At 48.0% G+C, this 17,491-nt stretch overlaps 1 protein-coding gene across 1 annotated transcript in view; it reads right to left on the reverse strand.

Annotated features, from left to right (window-relative positions):
* Window positions 1–17,491, reverse strand: part of LOC119108738 (potassium voltage-gated channel protein eag) — a 54,771-nt gene that overhangs the window by 19,665 nt on the left and 17,615 nt on the right. The window contains exon 2 of the mRNA XM_037232363.1: window positions 11,085–11,185. Within this exon, the coding sequence (XP_037088258.1) occupies window positions 11,085–11,185 (101 nt within the window). The remainder of the gene's footprint in view (window positions 1–11,084; window positions 11,186–17,491) is intronic.

Here is a 17,491-nt window from a genome sequence, read left to right on the forward strand (position 1 = left end):
CTGCTGTGCTTCATTTGCTTACGAACGGACACATCTTAGTGAGGATACCTGTTTGAGACCTTTCGATCAGAAATGATTATTTTAAGGTTATGGGATGTAGAAAAATGGTTAACGGTGGGGCGGACGTGCATGCGCCTGGGAGGCCAACCGGCGAGCTTTAACCCGCGCATGCGCGCTGGGTACCCGGCCGGGGCTGGGTAGCTGGTCGGGGTCCCTCTTCCCACGGGACTCCTCTTACATCTAGCGTCCAACGCAGGGCGGGGGGGGGAGGGGGGTACGTCGTTGGTTCCCCTAAGAGATTGACGTTGATTGAGCTGGTTTCTTGTGGAAGGTGTTCTAAGAAAAGGTTGAGAGTTTGTGCACTTGTGAAGGGTTGACTTATCGTCGATTGTTTTTTTCCTGTTTCGTGTCGCCGCCTCTTCGAATGCGTAAGGTACACACGCAGCCTTGAGCAACACTGCCAGGCCTTAAGCCTACACTCTGCTAACCTTAATCCACGCTTTATCGCCTTAAGCACTCACTTCTAGCAAAAAGCAAGCACCGAAAACACCAAACACCAAGCGTGCCGCCCGAGTCTCCACCCCCATCGCTCCGCGATCCGGGACCCACCGCTCGCCGTGGGGCCCGCGCTCCTCCGTCACCCGAGCTACCGGACGGGCCATCACTGGACTTATCAAAAATAGAGACGGGAAAAATTTGTCACACTTAACCCGTTCGCGATCAGCTGCGAAGTAGAGCACCACGCTGGAGAGCTGGAGGGGGTCAAATCCCTTCGCTCTCTTGATAAAAGTCCACGGCGCCCATCAGGCATCCGTGCTTCTAAAGCTGAGCCGCTTCCTGGTGCGAGACGTCGTCGTAGCTGTGATGGCAGACCGCCTGAACACTGTTCAGGCGGTCGTGTACGTTGGCCCCCGGCCCTCGCCGAGATGTCCGAGGAGGACATTCTCGGCGAGTGTCTAGCTCAGGGCATAACTGAGGTGGTGCGCCTGCCGTCGCGCCGCCAGGAGCTTGGGCCCAATCCCCTGCTCCGATTGCGTTTCCGGGGCACGGCCCTTCCGCCGTACCTCCTCTGCGGTTACATGCGGGTGTCCCTGCGCCCCTGAATTCCCGCCCCGCAGCAGTGCGCGCACTGGCAGGCCTTCGGCCACAGCGCCCGCACCTGCCGCGCCCGCCACCCCAAGTGCGGGGTATGTGCGGGCCGCCATTGGGCTCGCCAATGCGAGGTCCAGGAGCCCCACTGCTCAACCTGCACTGGTCCCCACACGGCATGGGACCGACGCGCCTGCCCGGCGTGGCTCGAGCTCCGGGCCCAATTTGGGAAAAAGCAAAAAAAAGCAGCGCTCCCTCCTCGCTCCTCCCTCCTCCTCGCTCCTCGCTCCTCCTCGCGCTCCCCCATTGAAGGACGCCCCATGGCCCGCACCCTGGCCCGCCAGGCCTGGTCCCCGGCCCCTGAGGTCCGATCCCCGGCCCACCACACCCGGCCCCCGGCCTCTTAAGCTTGTCCCCCGGCCCCTCAGGCCAGGGCCGTCGTCCCTGAGACCCCCTGACCTGACGCCCCCTCAGAGCTCATGGCTGATAGGCGGCTCTCGCCGTGGGCGACCAAGAGCCGCGTCGAAGCCGGGGTCGTCCACGACTGGCTCCCCCGGACCAGCCTGGGAGCAGATCCATCAGGGTCTAGCGGACGACCTCCCCGTCCCCTGAAAGAGGACCACCATCCCGCCAGCCCTTCCTCTCCCTGTCCCCCTCCGAACGGACCCGCGCCGGGACTGTTCAAACGCACTCCCGCCCCGCTGCACGGGCCGCAAGACGACATCGCTCCCCTCCCCATAAATGAACTCCCCATTTAATGAATTCGTACTCCAATGGAATAGCAGGTCCCTGGTATCTCATTAGAGCGAATTCAAAGAATATGCCATCAAACATAAACCATTGATTGCCGCTGTTCAAGAGACCCTTTTTAATGACTGATTATACAAACTATAACTTTCATATTCGAAATTATTGCCTCTATGCCGATAACGTAAATGACACACCTCGCCATGGCGGCATGACGCTGTATGTGTCCAGTCATCTACTGCACAATCTAGTGCACTTTAAGACTGATCTTAATCTTACCGCAGTTAACTTAAAAATAGCACAACTTGACCTCACTCTTGCCTCTCCTTATCTATCCCCAACTAACCACCTCACTGCCGCCCAGCTCTCCGACCTTTTCTCTCAAATACCCTCCCCTTGCCTAATCTTGGGCGATTTTAACGCCCACCACCGAGCGTGGGGGTGCCAATTAGCACAACCACGCGGTACGATGATCCACACACTACTACATATTCATGACCTCGTATACTTCAGCAGTCAAACACCTACACACACAGAACATCGAGGGGCAGCCGCCAGTTACTCTGTGATTGACCTGTCTCTCTCAACACCACACATCGCGTCACACTTCACACACAACGTACCAACAGATCCGCTGTTCAGTGATCATTATCCAATTCACCTTGAATTAAAGGTCCCCTCAGGACAGGTGTATTTCCATTTCCTCCCTCGATGGAACCTCCGCAAAGCGGACTGGACCACATTTCAAAATTATATAGATGAGGTTCACCCGCCCCCCCCCCCCCTGAATCGATCCCTTAGCTTATGGAATTTTTGAATAGTCTTTTGGCCTCAGCACACCAGTCTGTTCCACACACTCATCGTCGACCCGGGGACAAACACGCGCCCTGGTGGAACGATGAGTGCCAGCGTGCAGTGGCCCGGCGACGCCGGGCCATGCGTACTTTTCGCATTTGTATTCGCACAGCCCACGAGGAGGGAGCTCGCAGGGCTCGACACCAAGCTAACGTAATAATAAAACAGGCAAAAAAGGAAAGCTGGGAGAATTTCGCTACCGCGTTTAACCGATACAGCCCACTCTAAAAAATATGGTCGCTTATGCGGAGCTTCACCAATAAACGCACATACCACTACAAAATCCACACCTCATAGTCAACAGCAAGCATTATGAGGTGGCATTTGAGAAGGCCACGCAATTTGCACTACACTAAGCCCGCGTTTCATCGTCCGATCAATACTCCCAACAGCTCACGAATTCGCTCAACATCACACTCCACGCGCTCGACTTTGCCTACTGACAACAACGAACGCTATAACGCACTCTTCGCGCCGTACGAACTGAGGCTGGCCCTCAGCAAGTGCGGCAACACCTCGGCCGGTCCGGACCAGATCGCTTACGGTTTTCCAGAAATCTGTCTCAGTCTGGACTGCTAAATCTCTCTGCCTTTAAGGATATTTGGATTAATAAGGCGTTCCCTGACACTTGGCGCTCTAGCACTCTTATCCCGATACCAAAACCTCGCAAGCCTCCGTTTGATCCTTCGAGCTATCGCCCTATCTCTCTGCCAAGCTGCGCATTGAAATTAGTTGAAAGAATGGTCACCGCTCGATTCAGCGCCTACATAGAGCTCCACAATCTTATCTCCCCTTACCAAAACGGCTTCCGCCCTGTACGCTCCACGGCGGACAGCCTCGTCCAACTTGTTGATTCATTCCAGCGTGGTTTTCAACAAAAAATGGTTACGGTCACAATATTTTTGGATCTTAAAGTTACCTTCGACAAAGCAAATAAGACTGCCCTCCTGAATAAACTGCACAGGATAGGAGTCCGTGGCCAACTCGTCAAATTCTTGCAGAATTTCTTAACAGATCGAACCTTTTGCCGTTCGCTGCGGGAACAGGCTGCCAGCGCCTGCGAAACAGGACCACGGGCTACCCAAAGGCAGCGTGGTCTCGCCGGCGCTCTTTTTGACTATGATCAACGACGTTTTCAAAGATTTGTATGCAATTTCACCACATCTGAACTATTATCTTTTCGCCGACGACCTGGCGGTGTGGTTTACCCACCCCAGTGTCGATCTAGCAAAGTACTTTGTACAACTTGTTCCAAATCACATCCACCAATGGTGTGACCGGTGGGGTCTTAAGATTTCACCGCTAAAATCAGCAGGCACTTATTTTTTCTAGGCACCACCTTGTCATTGCACCTTGAGCCCGTTTGAACCTGCATGGTCAACTCATCCCACTTGTCACCCAATTTAAATATCTCGGGATCAACCTGGATCGCCGACTTACTTTCTCGCCCCATTTTGCCGACCTAAAACAGCGCTGCACCCGACGACTTAATATCCTAAAATGTCTTGCCGGACGAGAGTGGGGAGCCGATAGGCGCACACTGGTCCGTCTATATACCGCCTTGATTCAACCGATCTTGGACTTCAATGCCTTTATATATGATGGAATTTCTTCTAGGAAAATTAACACCCTGGAAACGATCTAAAACGCCGCACTCCGCGTGGCCACTGGCGCCCTCCGTACCTCCCCGGTGCCCAGCCTGCTGGCGGGTGTGCACATACCACCACTCATACACCGACGCAAATACCAGCTTCTCAGATTTTACGCGCGGGCAGCTGCCAGACCCACCAGCCCACTTTCAAAACACTAACAGCACCCGCTTCACAACGCAGCAAGCACCCCACAATTAGCGCCCGCGTAACACAAGCACAACGCCTAGTTTGTCACGCGTTCACACGCTGCCCACGCCTCTACTACGCCCGTTCTGGCTGGACACCCCTGCAACGATTCGGTGCCTATTTACGCACAAAAAACGTACCGCTACAAATATGGAGGCCCAGTCCCTGTTCGCCGAATTTCGTAATGAGCAAAACGCATATACATATATCTATACTGATGGCTCCCGAGGCAATGGCCGCACGGGAGCGGCATATATCTGCAATCATTATACTAAAGCCAAACGCCTTTTAGATTATCATACAGCATACACATCAGAATTAGTGGCAATTTTTTCAGCACTTTGCCGCGTTAAAAAAACATGCCATCGAACAAACCATAATTTGCACCAATCCCAGCTCTTGCCTGCACGCCATATCAGCTATGCACAATTCTTTGTACCCTTTGATTAACAAAATCCTCTCCACACTGTCATCACTACCAGCGGAGTCACACATTGTCTCCCTCTGGGTGCCAGGCCATGCGGGCTTCCAGGGGAACGACCTCGCCGACGCTGCCGCAAAAGAAAGCATCGACATGCCAGCCCGGATCCATCTTGCCTGCCCAGTGTCCGAATATCTCGCTGTTATGAACTCAACATATCGCTGCTTTTTACAACGTGAATGGGATGAACACGGCCGCCAACACACGCACCACATCAAGCCAAGACTCTCACCCTGGAGCTCAGGCAACAAGGACACGCGCCTTAATGAGATCCTTCTCACTAAGCTGCAAATAGGCCACACAAAACTAAGTCACGCATACATCATAGAACACAAGCCACCCCCACTCTGTCACTACTGTAACACACCATACACGATAGCACATTTCATGCTGGCGTGCACAGTCTACAGGCGCTGCCGTGAAAAACTCGTGCAGTACATTAACAAACATAGGACTCCCATTGACGCTGCCTACCATACTGAGGCGACACACATTCTGAACTCCTGGCGTTCCTCTCCGAATACCTAGATAAAACCAATTTAGATAACTGCATATAACAACGCAAATGCTGCGAGGTTTTCACCTGCTCAATTGTCAACGAGCAGGTTTTCCTCATTGCCGTGAGGTTTTTTTTCCACACACAATTCGGCCAAAACTGTGCTGGTTTTTCTCATTTGCAAGGGGTTTTTCCAAGCACCATTCAGCATAAACGTGCTGGTTTTTCCTCACAGGTTTAGGAACCCGGGTTTTTCGTAGTTAGGACTTTCCTCGGATTACACTACACAACACGACAAGGTCGCACCGGGTGGCTCTCCCCATTCAGTGTGGGGGAGCGATCCGGTTCAGGTCGCTGACGGGCTTGACCGCCGGGCCGGGGGCCCGCCGTTCGCCATGCGGGGTAACCTTTGCTGAGATGAGGTGGTCGTCCGTCAACCAAACGTATTGTGATTGTCGAATACAATGAATGTGCGTGTGTCTCGTGTTTTACTTTGCATTCGCTACCGGACGAAAATTACCCTGGTTTAACGTAGGTATCGAGCGCGTTTTCTTGCATTGATACCGGACAGCATTAGCCGTTTTAACGTAACGTAGCTTACCCCTGTCCCTTATTTTGCGCCGGATAGCACAAGTCGGCCTTACGTAGCTTTTTGCCTAGCCTTAGTCCAGGAGTACGTTTTGGTGAATAACTCACAAGACAGGATAGAGGTCACATCACCACAGCAACATAGAGGCCACGACAGAGACCAAATCACTTATATGTCAATGACCTGGACATGAACACATTATCTGGCATTTTCAGACTCCGTGACTACATGACACTCGACAGTTTCAGCGGCACCCAGTTCGCCAGCGCAGGACTATGCTTATCTAGCACGCTTTCTGCATAATTAAAGCGACCATGTCACCCCATATACAATGCTTGGAATGTGAATCCGTTCTCGGACACGCCAACTGAAAAAAAAAATACAGCCGCGAGCATTATTTCCTGCTAGATTACCGGCTGCATCAAAACTATCATCGACACACCCGACTGCTTCTTGGAAGATATCTGCAGTTTTCTTTGATCAAGGAAAATGAAACGAATGCGTCAGTTCTGAACCCCATTGCTAAAATGACACAAGTTACCGAATCTCCCTTATTTGCGCATACTGGAAAATACGAAAAGTTGTTGCATTTGCAATTGTGCAGCGCATTACGTGACGTCACATTTAAACAGTTCAAAACAACGTTTTTGAGATATACTGACAGTGGTACGTCGCTTTGTATCCATTTTTTGCTGTCGTTATTTTCAGCACGCCGAGACAAATACGAACGCAAGCACTTTATTACACGGCGCAGCGTTTTGGTCAAAGTGTGTAACGTCTCACGTGTACGGTGACTGCCAAACAGACACTTATAATCCTCCCATATTCACAAAACGTGGCACGAGAGTGAGGTGCACTTCCCCAGTCATCCGACATCTGTCATGACCGCTGGTACCTTGACATCTCTTATACATGCTAACCCCTTGTCAAAGACTCGGCTGATCGTACAAGCCACTCTAAATGCTGTCGAACTTTCATTTAAGGTTATACGAATGGACGGCCCTGGGTGACACATGTTAAATGTCATTAATTTCCTGGCTTTTTGCGTAGTGTCTTGTACGTCTTGATCATTACAGGAGAATCGCAGGCATACAAGTGCATGGGTGGCACCCAATTTGAGCATGGCTAATGAATGTGGGAGCAGAATAGGTAGGGTGCAAATCAATAAGTACGTACCTGATATCAAAGTTTTTAGCTGGATGCAAAGAAAACCTAACTCACATCAAGGAGCTGACTGCTGGGTGAGAAAGTTGACTTTGGTCCCTCGTTGTAGTGGCCATCATGCTCATTCTTTGAGATATATCAGTCAGGGAGGGGATACAACTTTATATGTGAGGATACGGCAATCTTTTTCAGGTAAACACCTGGAAATTGATCAGCTGAAGCAGTATACTTAAATTAAAGCTGGTGTAATACTCATAAACCTTGCTGGATGACTATTAGGACAGAAAATATGATGTTGTCAGGGAGATAATATTGTTATAATCCTCAGACAGGAGGTTGGATTTAAAAAAACTAGGTCGTGTTCTCTCTACCAACGAAACATGCTCCTGCCCAGTTTTTCAACTCCAAAACACAATGTCACCCGCTGCGGTTAGTTGGGATTCCTGACAAGATGAGAAGGAATGGCAGCTATGCTATGATAAAATAGGTTATTAGGTCATCAGAAATCGTAGTTACCCTGCATGAAATGAGAGATCTAGTTTTCCATAGCGGCATATGCTAGTGTCACTTATTGATATCAATTCGTCAACGTGATCTGTTCCTTAGAAAATTTGCTTGTGGAATATGTGCCTGAGTTATATATTATGCAGCCTGTTTGCGCATTGCTTGGAAGTAAGACCACCGTATTTTTTAGTTCAAAGAATCTGTTCCCAGTTGAATGTCTTCATTGATCATTTCAGGGACTATGAATGATAGCGTACATTTGATTGGTTTCAAGCCGTGGGCTTCGTGCGAGCTTGGAGATTTAAAAATCCAATCCGGTCCTTAAATATGTTTTGGTGGAAATTCCTGATTGGGTCCAATCTAGCCCACGGATGGATCTACAATCCGCGGATTGACTCAGTCCGTGAAGTGCTCTGATGTAGACGTCTGTGTATCCGGGCCCTGATGGCGCCGCGAGATCCGCGAGCGAGGGCGCGGCATGAGCCCAAGTACAAGGGATGTTGCCAGTGTGTCCGTCAATGGCAAGCATGAGAACTCCCAAACCGTTATGAAAAAGAGGTTTAAAAAACGCACAAAACTCAAAGTTTGATGTCAGTTAACTCAGTGACTTCCACCGTTACCTTGACATTGAACTTGAGGCACATAATTTGTTTTTGAAATGTCTTAGTTTTCTTGGTTTTACTTTTGACAATTCCATTTCTCTTTGCCTGGGCCTGACCTAACAACGCACCAACGACCCATCTTTCGCTATAGAAAAACGATCAACATAGGGCGTTTTTCCAAGAGATCCGCCCTTGTCAGTGTACAACCATAGAAGAAGTAAAACATTCCCATCATTAACACGGGCCCAGGTAGCCGGTTGGGCACCCTTCGCGCGGGTGGGGGTCAACTTATTCCCCCTGAGATCTCAGGAACTAAGAGAACTGGAGACGCTAAAATAAGAGGGTCTGTTGGTCTATATATGAACTCACTTAGGTCAGGGTTTCAGGTTCTTAGGGCATGATCTTCGGGTCAAATGAAATCAAACAAGGTTTAACTTCATTTTGGTCTCCAAATTGTCCCTAGACCCTAGATACTTGTTCTAGACAAAAGTTCGCATGCTCATTTAAGGTCAGTAACTTTGTTTGACCTTTTGAAAGTCATGGTAATCAAAATTATAGAAGACTGCCTTGAGCTTTGCATTTGGATAAGCGACATAGATTACGCGACGCAGTATACCCCTAAAACGACATGTTGACCTGGGTCATTTTGGGTCATTGACCTGTTATGACCTTTAAGAAGTCCATGAAAGATATCTGATGTGGCCCCTATTATCAATAAACTCGAAATGAGCACCAGAAACTACCCCGTACAGCAGCCCCTTAGGGTAATCAAATAGGTTGGTTTTGAAGCTGGTCTGACCTTAATACCTGACCGTTGGTAAATAGATTTGGTCATTCAATCGTTGTGTTGCCTAAAAAGGTATCACAGAGATATATGGCTTCGTCTAACACCCCGTTTTTCAATCAGCTTGAACGATATCCTAGAAACTGACATCGCTGAATCCATGGCCTGACTTTGACCTGACGTGGATCAGCGACCTTACAAAGAACATTTAATTTTTGACAGCACGCGATCCGCTATTAAATTGTCTACAGCTACGCAAAATTTGGCGCGGCTGTGCCGCGGCGGTCAAAAACCATTCTGGAAAAACCATCGGGGGTTATTTTGACTCCCACCCATGCGCTTGTTAATAGGCTTGGTCCGCCACCCGCACAAACCCACAAAATATGTCAGACGTATAATCTGCGCACTCAGATTTATTGGTCTAACGAGCAGCCGCTGCGGATATGCATGCAGATATAAAGGAAAGTGTCCTATCAGAAACGTACGTTTGAACAATTCCGGCGCGATTCGATGCACTAGCAGTGACCGGAATGAAGGCTTTAAATCGAGCCGATAGAACAAAGGCGCATACAATTTAGTCGGAGGGTTACACAAATTCATGTTTATCTTCAGCAAGTCAGACACTACGGAGCAAAACTACACAGAATGACAAAAAACCTAGATAGTGAATCAATGATTACTCCCGACGCCATCGCATGATATTCTAAAACCATTTGGTAGGTTACGCAAAATGCTCAAGTGTTGACAAACACAGTTTGCTCCAGGTTGCTTTGTTCCATATACCGTCAAGACTATTCAGTCTTTGACAGCAATTTCCGTTTGAAAGTGAGCTTAGGGGAGCTAGACGTACGTTTAAAAGTGAAGGCACGGCTGAAAATGGTACTTCAGAGATTTTTTCCGGCTGGAGTCTGACTGCAAAGGGGACAGGTTAACGATATAAACTTTGATCATTTTCGAGTCTAAACAAGGCCATCAATCCTCTGCAACAGCACTACACTTTTTCCCTGCCTTCGCAACGACCGTCGTCATGACAACCACCGTAGGCAACGCTACTGGTGTGGAGAAAACAACGTTTGTGATTGGCCCAGCAGGCATGGGCCTGTAACCGAGAAGCGCAATAGTTGAATTTTGAACCAGTGCGTTACATGGATCATGTGATACTCTATTCCTAAAGCCAAAAATGCGCCTAGAAAAGAGACACTTTGGTAGACGCCACAGGGGAGAAATCAAAGCCAGTATAACCAAAGCCAAAGCCAAAGTATAACGTTTCGTTGAGTTCGCGGGCATAATAGCTCCATGCTCGCATATATATCTGTCTAAACACATTATTTCAAGCTTTGTAGCATCCTCTAAAAAAATTGACGCATTATTGTGTTGCAAACATTCAAGACCACGCAAGTTGGGAAGAGCAACGCAAATGCAGTTTATTACCTTTATGGTGGTGAGGATAGAGTGAATGAGATTTCTCCCGCAATGTCGTCTACTTCAGATCAAAATGCTGAGCTACGCAGGGGGACTTCGAGACAACTGATATTACTGATGACATTGTACGCGTCTGATATAACAATAGGTAAAAAGTACAAAGCAGGTGGAATGCGCCTTGTAACGCTGCCAGGTGGTGAGGTTGCGCGGTGTCACACAGAAGTTCTATTTATTCCAGTCTCAGTCCCACAATGGCCTCAACACTGGCCAAAAAGCGGCACGCAGGAGTGTATCACGCCTCAGTGCTGATGATAACCTCTCTGCAGAGGTGCTGGCATGCCGGCCTAAGTGGCTTGTTCGATACCGCCTCCCTGGATACATCGCAAAAACAGCGTCGAAATGCTCCTTGGTCATGTCAAGATAATGAAGGTGGCCCCGGGCCAACTTGACTTTGAACTTACTTCCCACTTTGGCAGAGAGTTCCGTAAGGTAACTCAACATACCTAGACTTACCTCAGCGCGATTGAAGCCCGATATTTTGCAAAATGTCTCGTTGCAGTAGACAATCGGGAAGTCGACGATTTGGGCGTTGGCGAGCAGGAAGCTGCTGTCGGCTGGAAACGGAAAAAAAACATTCATATCAGTTGCTACATGATGACAGTAAATAGCCGATGTAAGTTTCTCCACGCGTAAGAACTCGGGCGGCCCACACGTAAGAGTGTGGTCAAAAACAAACAAGCTTCCGGCAGCTGAAGACGCTACTTCGTCACGTTACCTTACGCCGTAAGCTGTTATCGGTGCTGAGGTAACACATGCATCATCTGGCGTTAGATGATGTCTATGTGACGTCAGAAATAAACATTGCTGCCGAATTCTGATCAATTCCTGACATTGTTTCGTGTTATGCGAGCCTTGAAACTTATGGAAATAACTTTGTATTAGCCAGTGTGAGGGAATTGATACAGACCCCCAGTTGTCCTGAATTAATCTCTCAAACTTGGCGGCGGTTCGTCATGTATGTCTAGTTGAGTGAGTTTCACGCAGTTTTGCTCGCGAGCTGAAAATTGCCAATTTACTGAGTAAGGCAACGGAGCTAAGACTTTGCGCTCAAACGTCTCACGAAAAACATTAACCATCAAGGCTCCGACCCACATTCGTGAATCGTTGGCACCAGAACGCATTGCATGCAAGTACGGAGATTAAAGCGGTTACATACTGAGCATTCTTAAACATCATGTTGTTTGTGGGTGATTGCGAACGCTTTCACATCACAACGCGTTCCTGAATGAATTCCGATAAGATCTAGATGAAAGTTCTAAGGCAATAACATAAATTTTAAAATGCCTGATACATCATCTTAGTGCGTGAACATAAGGCTGTAAGCACCATTTCACCAATATTCAGCTATATCATATTTTTCCAATGCCATCGCGGCTCATGACCATTGTGAGAGAAAGGTTATGTTCGCAGCTTCCAACGTTTGATAAGCCTTTAGCATCTTTGTCATATTGCCGTGTGGTCGCCAGCGACAACCTGAGAAGGTCAAAGGAACTCCCTCCAATTTTCGGGGGTAGCTTCTGATGCGTATTAACTTCTCATGATCGCCAAATCCTCAGAACCTGATGGTGATCAAATTAACTTATTCCCAAGTAAGGAAATCCACGTCAGGTCAGACGATTTTGTTGCAATATGCAGCAATTGGCAGCTGCTTTCATGCTCTGGATTTATTTGATGTTATTCACTGACTAGTTTGGTCGTCCTCCAGTCAAGGTCAGGCACGCTATATCAAGCTATACCAGGCCATTAGGGGCAACAAAAGGTGTCTTAAAAGGCGTCCTAACCAAAATTATGAGCTAGGCACAGCTATGACAAATAAGACAGCAGAACAGACACAACATAAATTAATGTCTTTCACATGTCATGTGCTCCGGAAGAGCAGAACAGTCATGCCTATTTTGGTGACCTGCAAACACTTTGGTTTTGTTTTTATTTGGCCATCCCTTTGCACTGTTCCGAACATGTCAAGAAATTTAAAGCACTTCTGGTCGGGCTGACCGGACCTTTCGGTGATGAGTTATGGATCGCAGTTAGAGCACAGAGCTGTCAGTAAACCGATGGCCGCGCCCATTATACTGTCGTTTACGTCAGCACAGCCCGCCCAGATGAAACACGCCAAACTGAAATCCCAGATTCTCAAAGCCGTCCGATTGTCATCCAACGGAGCAGCGCTGCAAAGGACTGCTCTCAAAATTCAGAAGTTCTTCAAGGAGAATGGCTACCGCCAAACATCATCACACGACTGACCAATGAAATACGACGGCGCCGAAAAAACAATGAGGCGAAACAGCCGTCTCGTATAGACCAGAACACCACGTACTTGGCGCTTCCCTACATTAACGATCATCTGGCGCAAATGGTGCACCGTGTCATACGCTCTTCTAGAGTTCAAATGGTGCAAGGCGCCATACGCTCTTCTAACTTCAAATGGTGCAAGGCATCACTGCCTCTTCTAGGTATCAAATGGTGCAAGGCATCATACGCTCTTTTGAGCCTCAAAGTGGTGTAAGGCGCTATACGCTCTTCTAAGCTTCAAATGGTGCAAGACACCACTGCGCTCTTATTGGCTTCAAATGGTGCAAGGCGTCATACGCTCTTTTAGGCTGCAAATTCGGAATGCTTGGACCAATCGAAACAGCATGAGTAATGTTCTGGCCCGTTCTGCACTAGAACGGCCTCGCTGTCCCGTTGAATATCCGAGCATGTGTCACATGTAATATCGGACCGAAAGATCGTTGTGCAGCCAAGCAAGTCTTTTGTCAGATCCTATGCGGGCTTTGCAAGCAAACTTACATTGCAAACTTACATCGAAGGGAAAGGAGCGCGCGCTTACGTTTGAATGAGCATCTGCGTGATGCCATGAATCAGGCCGCCGGCACAGCGTTAGATGGCCACCGTCCATCAGTCATCAAAACGCACCTCTTACCAACCATCCGCACATCAGCATTCTGCACAGGTGCAAGTACGTGGTTGACATGAAAATCTCCAACACGCTCATTATCAGAAAGCAGCATCCGAAGATCACTTTCGTCACTGGCACCCGGTCTTCACTGCCTGGCACACTTTATTTTGCAACCGTCTGTCCAGCGCCGGCAGTGACAGGAGTCTGGTGTGTTGCCTCCTTTCCTCCATTCTCCTCCATCTCCACCCACCCGATGGTCGCGAAAGGCAGAAAATTTGTGCATCCTTAGACTTCTTCCAATCGCCTGTCATCTCTCAGCAAACAGCTTTTAGTAGCAAACAGGTCAGCGTTGTAAGAAGCTTTTCTATCTACTTGCATGTTAAACTCAAACATTGCATTACACTGTATCATATGATTGAACTGTTTGTTGTACTGCATTATTCATGACACTGGTTGGGACGGTTGGGCCTAATTTGCTGCCCACCTTATGCAGGCAAATTTCTCGACGGATGCCTTTGTGCCATAATAATTTCTAATCTATGGCGTTAGATGCACGTATTGGCTGAGCTAGGGTTTGTCTCTTTGTCACCCCATGGTGACAAAGAGACAACCCCAACTCAGCCAATACGTGCACTGCACGCCGTGACACAATGTGGCTATATATATATATATATATATATATATATATATATATATATATATATATATATATATATATATATATATATAGCCACATTGTGTCATGGTGTGCTAATTTTGTATATTGTTGCTATCATACTCATGAGAACAAACCATAGCCTTGTGATTGCATAAGGTAGGAACTTTAAACTTTCGGAGCGTGACAGATCTGTGTTATATTGAGCGGGTGGAAGTTACACTGCTATCTGCTGAGAAGTTCTTTTTCTGCTGAGGAGTGTGAAAGATGAATGTGAAACTTCCGGCTGCCAAAAAAGATGACAAAAACTGCTTGTACCAGTTGACGAAGACATGCCGGAGCTAATCCTAGCCAAAAATTTTGACGTGGAAAAGAACAAAGTGTATACGTGCTTTGTACACACTTATAGTGGAATGGCAGTCAATGGAAAAGCTGCTACCAGTAATAACTTATGATGTAATGGATGTGTCGATAAAATGGTTATTTCTTTGTCTGTAGGATGCTGTCACTGTGTGATATACAAAGCAATCAAGCCTAATGTTCATCTCAAAGGAGCATGGAAAAACGAACTGCTTTTTCACTAGTCTCTAATCATCGCAATGGAACACAATATGACGATGGGCATGGTCTCATTTGGGGAACACCACGAAGCTACGCTTCAGAGTCACTCTGTGGATTATAACTACGCGCCATGCCGCATGGTACGAGGAGCATGGGGAGTGAGGGGCCGTAGCGGTCGCTGCATGTCAGTCATCGCATGCGCGTCCGAACATCCCACGCTAGGGCTGGCATAATGGTACGCGTCACGCAACATGCGCCAGCGTGTCGGCACCTACGCTGCTTCAGCCAACCCGTGTGCGCCGAATCTGTAACTGTACCCCAAACAGTACCCTAAATGAAGTGTAGAGGATGTAAGAGGTACAATGGAAGCTTCAGGGTACCTATGCGGAGTGTCAGTGCTGTCTTACTTACCACGAGTGTACTATTTTCCTATGGTTGCATACGAAATGGACTGCGGGTGTACTGAATGCGACGTTTCCAAAAAAGAAAATATTTGACGTCCTCCGATAAGCCATAACGCCGCAGCTTCTGATCACCCCACTGGGTTTCGCGGTGCCATTAGCGGGCGTCAGCGGTTCGTGTTCCTTAAGCCACCACAGACATAAAAAGACACATCGACGCGGAGATCACGTCCGGTAAAAAGGTAAGCCGTGCCGTAGCGTTGGCCTGTAGCGCATCAGCTCAGCGCTAATGCTGCGTTTGACAATCACAACTGACGCATCAGCGCCGGCTGGAAAATCGCTGCCGGAGCTCCCGCCCACCGCGTTACCTTCGTGGGGGATATGATGGTATTGGGAATGGATTTAGGATGGAAACCCAGCAGTCGTCATTCAGATGGTGCTGCCAGATATTTCTGCATAACCCGTATGGTGGCGTTCAGCACGCGCTCGGGTGGCCGGTTGGATACCCTTCGCTCGGGTGGGGGGCCAATTTGACCTCACCCTGAGATCTCAGGAACTAAGATAGCTAGGAAACACCAAATTCACAGGGTGTGTTGGCCTGTACGCGCACTCATTTAAGTCGAACTTCGAAGACACTAGGCCATGCCCCTCGGATCAAATAAGGTCAAACAAGGTTACCTAGATGACTTTTCTAGGAAAAAGTTCACATGTTTGTTTAAGGTCAGTGACCATGTTTCACCTTTCGAATCAGAGGTAACGGTAACCAAAATCATAAAATACTGCTTTGAGTTTTGCATTTGAAGGAGGGAAAAAGATTACGCTAGACATTATGCTCCTAAAAAGTGACATGCATAATTTTGGGTCAGTGACCTATTCTGACCTTACAAAATGTCTGATGCAGTTTTTATCAATAAATTGGGAATGAGCAGCAGAAACTATCCCATACAGCGAGCCCTAGAGTAATAAAACAGGTTGGTTTTGACCTTTGTCTGACCTTCATGCCTGACGCAAGGTAAATGTAATTCGGCCATCCAACTGTTTTGATGCCTAAGAAAGTATCTCAGAGATGTATGGCTGGTCTAAAACTCCGTTTTTCCATCAGATTGAAGCGATTCCCTGGAAACTGACTTGGCTAAATCCATGGCCTAACTTTGACCTGCGGCACGTCAGCGACCTTATAAGGTGCACCTAATTTGTTGGTGCCACACGATCCGCTATTAAATTGTCTACATCTGTACACAATTTAACGTGATTACAACGTGCCGTTCGGAAATCATTCCGGAAAAACACTCAGGGGGTCCATTTGACGCCCCTGACCGCCCGAGCTCGTGTTAACGCCTTCCCCTTCGATATTTTTTACTGTAGGCCGGTTGCAAATAGGTCTGCTGCTCTGAACCAATTGCAGCTGTCTGCACTTACGACTAAACTTTCAAAAACAGCTTCCAGCAAAAATCATAGCCCACACCAACTTACATCAGGCTAAAATGGCCGTGTGTAGTGGACCAACGGTACATAATTTTTTCAAGTGTGCTTGCATGTTTATACAGGCTTCTTTAAAATTAAAGCTGGGTTTTCATCTGTGATATGTATGGTTAAGACATTCTGGTAGAAGCAGAAACTCGAGTCATCTTAGGTTTCGCCTATATTAAACGCCAGAAAATTTAGGGCCACTTCTGAATAACGTCACGCAATAGAATGCAAGAAGTGGTACTTAGTTTCAGACTGTTTTATCTCCATGCATAGTGACTTGATACTGCACTGTTGCAGTTGATGGGTTAACCAGATCAATTCAGCCTTAAGGTCATCTAACACAACGTCCAATTACCACTACGTCCGACACGAGAGAGAGAGAGAGAGAGAGAGAGAGAGAGAGAGAGAAAGAGAGAGAGAGAGAGAGAGAGAGAGAGAGAGAGAGAGAGAGAGAGAGAGAGAGAGAGAGAGAGAGAGAGAGAGATAGAGAGATAGAGAGAGAAGGAGAAGAGAGAGAGAGAGAAGGAATAGAGGAGAGAGAGAGAGAGAGATAGAGAGAGAGAAGAAGAGAGAGAGAGAGAGAGAGAGAGAGAGCGAGATAGAGGAGAGAGAGAGAGAGAGAGAGAGAGAGAGAGAGAGAGAGAGAGAGAGAGAGAGAGAGAGATAGAGAGAGAGAGAGAGAGAGAGAGAGAGAGGAGAGAGAGAGGAGAGAGAGAAAGAGAGAGAGAGAGAGAGAGAGAGAGAGAGAGAGAGAGAGAGAGAGAGAGAGAGAGAGAGAGAGTAGAGAGGAGAGAGAGAGAGAGAGAGAGAGAGAGAGAGAGAGAGAGAGAGAGAGAGAGAGAGAGAGAGAGGAGAGAGAGAGAGAGAGAGAGAG

This window comes from Pollicipes pollicipes, unplaced genomic scaffold (genome assembly GCF_011947565.3).
Source record: "Pollicipes pollicipes isolate AB1234 unplaced genomic scaffold, Ppol_2.1 Scaffold_2555;HRSCAF=2994_pilon_pilon_pilon, whole genome shotgun sequence".
NCBI classification, from domain to species: Eukaryota; Metazoa; Arthropoda; class Thecostraca; order Pollicipedomorpha; family Pollicipedidae; genus Pollicipes; species Pollicipes pollicipes.